The sequence below is a fragment of the Rhinatrema bivittatum genome, chromosome 3, assembly GCF_901001135.1.
Source record: "Rhinatrema bivittatum chromosome 3, aRhiBiv1.1, whole genome shotgun sequence".
Taxonomy (NCBI): domain Eukaryota; kingdom Metazoa; phylum Chordata; class Amphibia; order Gymnophiona; family Rhinatrematidae; genus Rhinatrema; species Rhinatrema bivittatum.
This window is the reverse complement of record NC_042617.1, coordinates 584,505,058-584,514,387: the sequence shown is the minus strand read 5'-3', so window position 1 is coordinate 584,514,387 and position 9,330 is coordinate 584,505,058. Positions and strand designations below refer to the sequence as shown.

At 44.9% G+C, this 9,330-nt stretch overlaps 1 protein-coding gene across 1 annotated transcript; it reads left to right on the top strand.

Moving 5' to 3' along the window:
- The first annotated feature begins 1,385 nt into the window (after positions 1-1,385).
- LOC115088873 (transmembrane protein 181-like) lies at positions 1,386-3,242 on the top strand. Its single transcript, XM_029597045.1, has 2 exons — positions 1,386-1,601; positions 3,121-3,242. Exons 1-2 carry the CDS (start codon positions 1,471-1,473, stop codon positions 3,212-3,214), a joined length of 225 nt encoding a protein of 74 aa, XP_029452905.1. The 5' UTR covers positions 1,386-1,470; the 3' UTR covers positions 3,215-3,242.
- Positions 3,243-9,330: the final 6,088 nt, after the last annotated feature.

Here is a 9,330-nt window from a genome sequence, read left to right as displayed (position 1 = left end):
GACCACCTCCACAGCTGAACTCCGCAATTCGGGTGGGGAAGAGGCCACGGGAACAGGCGCCTCATCGGTAGCAACATCAGGGGGGGCATTGGTGGGAGGAGGCTGGAGCCCTTCCCCGGGTCGAGGAGGAGACGGCGGGTGGGTCTCCCATGGGGGAGGGGATTCCAGCAGGCACCTCAACCAGACAGGGCCAGCCGGCTTAAGAGTCCACGAAGAATGACGTCATCTGAGGGGTCGCCCCCGAGGTTCCCACCATGATGTGCATAAGACTGGCCCAAGAGCGCGCCTGCGCCTAAGGTACTCCGAGGGCAAGATGGCAGTCGGCAGCGTCCACGCCATCCGGGAACGGGGCAAGCAGGCAGGCGATAGCTGGCGGAGGCCATGAGACTACCCATAGAAGTCAGTGCAGAGAAGAATGGAGGTGAGCAACAGCGGTCGCAGCTGTCTGCGACCGGGCGTAACAGTATCTGTCCATGAATACTTGAGATAAAGCTTGTTAAAAGGTGTGATGCAGAATTTCACCTTTTGAATCCACCAGAAAGTCATGTGAGTTGATTTGTATTTAGAGAAGGGGGCTGCAATGTTTTTCAATCCTTGAATAGTGGTGTGCTCTAATTATGAGCATGGTTTATATTTTTGATAAGTATGTTTTACTGTTTTAAATTTCACAAATTTTCCGAGGAAGCCACTTCAGATGTGGCAAATAAGAGGCCCTTGACAGGACATCGCTTTAATATGGTGCAATTGTGAATACTGAGACAGGATCTTAATGGATGTCACTGGAATATGTTTACTTTTGTGAATATTGAGACAGTGATACCCTTGATATGGTTTATGTATTCAAATGTTCATGAATATGGGGATAGCAATATATTGTATGGGTAAAGTGGTAAATCGGGGATAGTGAGTTTACTCAATTTAGATATATCTGTTTCTGAATGTGGTGTGGAATGTAGGAGATGACTGAATATGAGGGATGTCCTGATAATGTTTTAAGTATGTTTTTGATATTTCAGTAAAGTGTATTGTATTTTATAATTATGTTTTGATAATTATATTTGAGGGAGTGTAGAACACTGTGTATGTTTATTTACTGCTTTGTTTAAGACCTAAAACATTTTTGCAATGTGTTTAGTATAAACAGTGGGTAGATTATACGGATGGCCGGTACTATCGGAGAAAAAGTGCAGGAAACCGGCTTCTGTCTTCTAAAAAAAAAACAAAAAACGTGCGGTACTATCAAAATAAAACAAAATAAAGGCCAAACACAAAGGGGCTAAAGCAGCTCGGCTGGCAGGGAAGGCAGCGGCTCAGCAGCGAGCTGTCACGTGACCCCCCCCCCCCCCCCCCCCCGCGTTCCTGCCTCGCATTGCAGAGCCTCCAGGTCCCGGAGAGCACGAGCAGCCCGGGCTCCTCGCAGAGCCAAACGCAGCCATGGAAGCCTAGACTCCAGCCGCTCCCATCTGCGCCATGGATGCCGACTACCCCTCCTTCGAAAACCCTCTCTGCAACGAGCTGAAAGAATTCTGCAAGAGAATCCAGGAAACGTACAAGGAATTAAAGGAGGACTTAACCCCCTACCGGGATGACCGCTACTACAGGTACGGAGGCCATCAGCCTGGAAAATGAGGTTTGAATAGGGAGCGCAGCGGATCACCGGGGAGGGGGCAGGTGCTCGATCTTTTAGTAGGTTAGAAAACAAATCTGCGTGGGTGACATCGCTTAAATGTTACCTTAAGAGCCTGAGCTGCTAAAGGGTGTTTTCCATTTTATGTCTACCGGGGAGGGGGGGATTCTTCCTACATCTGGCCTTTAAGTGGCAATTGTGCATTTTGAGGACCTGCAAATGCAGAAAATAAGCAACAGCCAAAAGCATGCAACATGATCTTTCCACCTTAAAATGCAGCCGAGGGTGGTTTTAACTATGGATGTTTAGAGACCGTTTGCAAGGAATACTAATATTTAAAAATAATCACCACCCAATCTTCTAGGAGCCTGCTTTATGTGCTGGCTAGTTCTGACTGCTCAGACTGGGGGCTTTACTCATTCATGACAGCTCTGGTGAGATCGAGCAGCACAATAAGGGCCATTTTATGTTCTAGAAATGCATAAAAGTGGGAAGAATTATTGCCTGTACATGGCTTGCTTTAGAGACAACACTACACACTGATGATTCAGAGTATTAATTTTAATTATTTAATAACTATGCACATTTAATAAGTAGTTAACAAGTCAGACACACTCATCATTTCATTTTTAATTGCATGAATTTATCATGCCTAAGCGGTCAGAAGATTTTTTTTTATTTTTATTTTTTTTTTTTACACCAGGTCCCTATTCTAGGCTGGGAGCTCAGTCAACCTGCTCTGACCACAGATGCTGTCATTCTGGCAGGAAAGCCTGATGAAAGGCATTATGCATCTTTGTTTGGGACCTCCAAAAATGATGCACCCCTTTACTGCTTCCTCTGTCCTTCCCTTTCATAGCCATGGGCAGCCAACCAACACAGCTTCCTTCAGAATCCGTGCTTAGGTTACTCTGGCTTGTCCAGTAAGCCAGAATTCCTCCTCCGAGGCCTGAGCAGTGAGAGTGGGCACTAGCAGGAACTTGCATCTTCCATGTGGCAGAGCACAATGCTAACAATTCTGTAGCTTGGAAACCTTTCAGAACTCTTTAGAAAGAGATGCCCCTTTGTTCTAGTCAGGCTGCAGGGCTTCAAATCATTAGGGATGACGTTCCCCATAGCTCACCACAGAGATGGGCAAATGTCTGCTTGTATGCAAACAGATGGCACATTAAGCCTTCTGTTCTTGCACATTGATTGTAGAGCAGGTGACTTAAGCATGGGTTTGAAACTTGGCAGCTGTGACATCATCCTCAAAGCTTTAACCTCCTGATGTCCATACACTTGCCTCCCATAAGCATTTGGATCACACCACAGGAGCCGAGGCAGGTCCAGATTTCACACTAGGCAGTACAGACAGTTGTCTCTAGGGGGCGCACAGGGGTTGCCAGCCGGAAGCATTCAGACTGCAAAATAGAATTGCTGCCAGCCTGTGCCTTTAAGGGGGTGGCCGTAATTGAATGTTGCTGCTCACAAAAGTGTCCCATTCATAACAGCCCATATTTAGGAGGTGGACCACTGCATCTCAAAGGGAAATCCCACCCCCTGCTGCTGCACCTGAGGGTGCCCAATAGTTACATCCAGTCCTGAACGGAGGCAAACAGACCTACCAGGAAAGGTAGGCAATTTCTTTCTGTCATGGTGAAGAATTTGAAGTTAAGTGTCCCTCTTTGAGAATGCAGTAGTGAACAGTTTCAATCCCTGGCTTGTTCCTCCCATCTATCTATGGTACTAAGGGGTTTTTTCCATATTGCATCTATGGTAACAATGCTTAGCATATTTGGCTCTAAATCATAACCATCAGCAATTTTTTCCATTTTCTTTGTTAGAGAAGGTGGTCTATAAATTATTAAATTAAGTTATGAGTTGTAGTCTTATCCATTTCTATTGGCAAAATTATCATTTCATCACTTTTTTGGTAAAGAATCCTTTCCTCAGGGTGTTAATATTTATTTCCCCTCCCCAAAATGGCTTTTGTTTGTGACTTGCCTCCTCAAACTCTTTCCTCAAGGACTTCTGCCATTACATCTCTCCACCATTACATTTGGTTGACTCACAATAGATCACTACTTGACATGGGTATGACTGAGATGAGGTCATGATCCTAGAGAGAATTCTGGTGACGTTTGTGTTTGAGAACTGTGAGACACCTCCATTGCCTCAGATTAAGAGTCTTGGAGTCATTTTGGACTCCAGATTAACTCGGCATCCTCAAATTAATGCAGTGGTGGCGGCTGCCTTCTATAGAAATGCTCTGAACCATCTAGTTTTCGGTCAGTATTGCAAGATCTTGGTTTTACAGGATTTGGTTACTGTAATTCCCTCTGCCATGCTTTGCCCTTGTCTATGCCGTGAACATTACAGATTGCACAGAATTTGGCTGCTTGTATCCTGACTGGTGTGAGTAGTAGACAACATATTACTCCAGTTTTATGTAATTTACACTGGCTTCCAAGTGACACTAGAATTAAGTATAAAACTGTTGCTATTTATAAGCTTCTGGAAATCTGTAAGCCCCCTGCCTTCGCTTCGCTCTTTGCAGTTACAGTTGTTGACTGTTTCCTCCGTCAGATTGGTGCGTTTGTGTGAAATTCATGAAAGGGCGTTTTCTAGAGCAGGTGCTTTTATCTGAACAACTGAGAAATACATTTTGCATTAAGATCTTTAAGAAATTATTGAAAACTCACTTTTCAGTTATTTATTTAATAGCTTTTGTATACCGATAACTGTTTGCACTTCGTATTTGTTTACAAGGAGCATTGCGTTTATATAGTGTTGCGTAACAATTACATGGAACAATTGGAACAATATAGGGTTAACAGATATATAAATAATTAAAAACTAAGTACAGGTTTTTAATATGGCAAACGTATAGATTTAATAAAGAGTGGAGGAGAGGAGCGGTATACAGTTAGGTAAACACCATAGCAAAGGGTATAACGCTATAAAGGTTCATGGATCCAATTTCAAAAGATTCAATAATCAGACTTGGTCAACACATTCTTCATTTATTAAGTGATACTTTTGCAGAGAGGTCTTTAGGTCCCCCGACACGGACCATGTTTCGCCACAAGGGCTGCGTCAGGAGGGACAGAGCCCAATGGTAAAACGGTGGAATGTGTGTCTTAAGATGTGTTGAATATGAAACGACAGGATTCAATGTTGAGACCTACGGAGGGGGGTCCAGAGCAACTTGTGAATTAGGCAACACAGCTTCGTGAGAAGTTTCAACCAAAGTTTTCAAAATTAAACCTTATATTTAGGCAACACAGCTTTGAGAGAAGTTTCAACCGAAACTTTCAAAAGTTTTTACCAGTTCAATGAAAAAATGGCGACTCCGCAGGGCTACATATAGATTTAACATGAACGTATAGATTTAACATGAATGAGTATAACTATGTACAAGTTGGTAGGTAGAGCAATAATTGGAGAGATGTTAGATGAATGCCTGTTTGAAGAGCCATGTTTTTAATTTTTTTTTTTGAATGTCTGTGTGCATGGTTCTATGCGGAGGTCGGGGGGGGCATGGCATTCCAAATCGAGGGGCCTGCTATTGAGAATGCTCTGTCCTCTGTGGAAGAGAGGTGTGTGAGTTTGGGGGAGGGTGTGTGGAGGGTACCTTGATAGGCGGATCTGGTGGATCTGTTGGATGTATGGAAGCGGAGTGAGTTGTGTAGCCATTGTATATTTTCGTTGATTAGTGTCTTATGTATAAGGGATAGGCTTTTATATTGAATTCTTGAGGCAATAGGGAGCCAGTGGAGGTCTCTTAGAAAGGGAGTAATCTGGTCCTTATTGTGTGTATTGGTAAGAATTCTAGCTGTAGCATTCTGTAATAATTGTAGGGGTTTGATGGTGGAGGCTGGGAGGAGGGAGTTACAATAGTCAATTTTAGAGAAAATTATGGTCTATAGAACAGTTCGAAAATCATTGAGATGCAGAAGAGGGCTTAGTTTCTTTAATACATGGAGTTTGAAATAGCATTCTTTTAATGTGGATTTAATGAATGTTTTTAAGTTCAGTTGGTTGTCAATGGTAACACCTAGCTTTCGTGCGTGTATTGAAGTGGGTTTGAGGGGGGGGTGAAAAGATGGAGTATATATGGGCGTCGGGGGATATGATGAGGAGTTCTGTTTTGGCGGGATTAAGAGCTAGGTTCATGTTTGTGAGGAGTTGGTTGATTGTGGGTGAGGCAAATGTCCCAGGTCTTTAGGGCATTAGATAGAGAGTCAGTAATGGGGATGAGTATTTGGACGTCATCCGTGTATATGTAGTGGGTGATGCCTAGGTTAGATAGGAGTTTGCAGAGGGGTAACATGTAGATATTGAAGAGGGTAGAGGATAAAGAGGAGCCCTGGGGAGAACACCACAGGTAAGGTTAATAGGATCAGATTCGTTATTACCCAGCTTGACCTTGAAGTGTCTGTTTTCAAGGTAGGATTTAAGCCAGAGTAGTGCTGTTCCTGTTATGCCAATGTTAGAGAGTAGTTTTAAAAGAATTTTGTGGCTGGTGGTATTGAATGCAGATGATATGTTGAGCATTGTCAGGAGGTAAGAGTGACCATTGTCCATTCCTTAAGTATGGTGTCAGTAAGTGATATTTGGAGTGTTTCCGTGCTTAGGAATTTACGGAAGCCAAATTGAAAAGGGGATAGTATTTTATGGTTGTCTAGGTATTCAGAGAGACTGAGGTTGACTATTTTTTCTGTGATTTTGGCTAGAAAAGGCAGGTTTTAGATGGGTCTAAAATTGGAGAGATCTATGGGGGTCAAGGTTTGGCTTCTTGAGTATGGGTTTGACAACTGCTTGTTTTAGGGTGGAGGGGACACTACCTTGAGTGAGGGAGCAGTTGATTATGTCAGAAATGGGTTTTGCTATTATGTTGGGAATGGATAGTAAGAGTTTGGTGGGGATGGTGTCAGATGGGTGGGAGGAGGGTTTGATTTTCTTTAATAGGGTTTCTATTTCAGACAATGAGGTTGTTTCAAAGGAGTCAAGGGGTGGCAGTCGTGTTTATGGGGAGGAAGTTGGTGTTGGAGGTGTCAGAGGGAAAGTTTGCTGTAAGGGTGGAGATTTTGTTTTGGAAGAAGAGGGCAAGGTCGTTATATTTGTTTTTGGAGTCGGTATGTGAAATGTGTGTAGTAGAGGTTTTTGTGAGGTCGGATATAATGGAGAAGAGAGCCTTGGCATTGTACTAGAAGTCATGAATTTTACGGGCGTAGAAGTCCAGTTTAGTTTTTTGGATGGAGGTCCTATAGGCGTGCATGGTGGCATTATACGAGGTGCGGATGAAGGGTGTTTATGCCATTGTCTTTCTTTGTTTCTTAGGTCTTTTTTCAGTTTTTTTAATTCAGGAGAGTACCATGGTTTTTTACTGTTGTGGGCTGGGTTTATTGTTTTTGTGGCGAGCGGGCAGAATTTGTCAGCAAAATCCTTGGTGATATTGAACAAATTTGGTGTTTAATAAACCAATTTTGTTGGGAGTGTCTGGCAGGCGGAGATAAGGTCATCTATGGTGCAGGTTTTTCGGAATTGGAAGGTGTGGTTGTGTGGAGGAGGGTTGTTTTTTTTTTAATAGCTAGGGTGGTGTTTATAAGGGTGTGGTCAGAACACGGGAGCAGGAAGGGGTATCAGTGGTGTGAATGCTGGAGTTCGTGAAGAGTAGGTCTAGTGTGTGGCCTGCTTTATGGGTGGGGTGGTTTATAATTTGTTTAAAACCCATTGCGTCAAGTGAGGAGATGAAAGCTTAACATGAGGAAGATTGGGGGTGGGTGTCTACATGGAGATTGAAGTCGCCGAGTAGGATGGTAGGTGTGTCGAGGTCTAGGTTTTCTGCAACAAATTCAATGAGAAGGGAGGCATTACTTTCAAGGAGTCCAGGGGCTCAATACTTGGAGATGTCAAGATTTAAAGAAACAGATTTTATATTTGGAGGGTATGTTGACCAATTGAGGTCTCTTCTGACAGCGAGGACTATACCACCTCCTCCTTTTTTGGGTCTGGGTATAGAGACGATGTCGTAAGTGTGTGATGGTAGTTGATTTAGGAGCATTATGTCAGTATTTTTGAGCCAAGTTTCTGTGACTGCACAGATGTCTGGCTTGGAGTCACAAAGGATATCATAGAGAATGTGAGTCTTTTTTTTTTTCAAGGGATTGTGCATTGAAGAGTATTAGGGAGAACAATGTGAGTCCCATGAATTGCGTGAGAGGGAAGTCATGATGGGGATCAATGATCTTAGGTAATGGGATGGGGGGGGGGGGTTGTAGGGGGTTTTCTGTGGTGGTGTATTTATGTGCGGAGATGGGTAAGGAGGCAGCATTGTGAGTGTATGGGGGGAGGGGGAGGGAGGGGCGATTGTAGAGTATGGGGGGAGGGTGAGGGAGGGTGTGGATGATAGCAGATAAAGGTGTAGTTAAAGAGAAGGGTGGAGCCAGGGAGCGGTAGGAAGGGATGAGGGGGGTTGTCGAGGGGTGGAGCGCAGGTGTAATTCGAGTGGAGGCTCCAATTGGGCAGGTGCGAGCAGGTTTGTAGTGCTGTTCAGAGTGCTGTATTCAGGAGGGCAGTAGGTGATTGTAAGGGATGGGCAGTAGGTGATTGTAAGGGATGGGCATTGAAATTTATTGTTGGGGCTGTAGGGGCAGCATTTGAGGAGGGGGGGAGTGAGAGGGGGGTAGGAGGAGATGAGGATGGGTAGGAAGGAATGAGGGGAGAAGGGCGTGTAAGAGGTGGCACTAACGGGCGCACAAAGGGGCAGGCCTCTTTGGTTGCGCTCCTTAGGCGCACGAAACCTGCGTTCACGGAGTTCCTTTTGTGGCCGAGGTAGGTCGCCGCGATGACGTCGTCCGGGGGGCTGTCCTCTTGGGGAGGAAGGCGCGGCCTAGCCTCCTGAAGCTCCAGTGGTGGGCGAACAAAGTCGGCGCGCTCCTGGACCCCGAATGGGTCCCATGCCGATTGCGGGGAGCGGCGGCGGTGTTGAGGTGCGCACACAGGCGACTTGCCTGGACGTCGGGGCCGGCGAGAAGGGGACGCCTGTGGTCGCAGAGTTCCTTTTGTGGCCGGGGTAGGTCGCCGCGATGATGTCGTCCGGGGGGCTGTCCTCTCGGGGAGGGAGGTGCGGCCTAGCCTCATGAAGCTCCAGCGGTGGGCGAATGAAGTCTGCGTGCTCTGGAGTTTAACTCTGAGGATATTTGAGCTCGTCTATGTGGCTCTTTTTCTGTGGTCTCTGTAGTTTGTGGTGTTGTTGTCATTTACTTTTTTTTTTTGAAATTGTCTTTTATTAATTTTCAAAAATGTTTACAATATTACAACAGTGAGAAAGAAGTACCCAACAAACAGAAAACGAGAAATACACCAATATGGTAGTGAAAACACCAATAATATCGTACACGGAATAAGGCAATATGAAACTTCTGTAAACTCACCCAAGTAGGGCTATACTCAAAATCAGTGGTGAGAGCAAACATTTCTTTATCAGCTACCCCCCCTCTATTCCCCCCTGCCCCCCCTTCTCCACCCCGCCCTCCCCCAGTTCCAGTTAAAGTCCATCAAATTTGCAATATACTAGAAACGACAAGCAGGGAAGCAATTTAGCATGTTAACATATTAGCATCCCACATAACCACACACTGTAATAGAGAAGGCAAGGACCTCCCCAATAAACACATATGGCTCCATCACAACCCCGCAAGACACAGCACAACACA

Bases quoted from the DNA above. Each gene is read 5' to 3' on its own strand.
- LOC115088873 (XM_029597045.1), top strand. From the start codon at position 1,471: ATGGATGCCGACTACCCCTCCTTCGAAAACCCTCTCTGCAACGAGCTG. The intron at 1,602-3,120 runs GTACGGAGGCCA...CATTCATAACAG, and splicing joins CGGGATGACCGCTACTACAG to CCCATATTTAGGAGGTGGAC.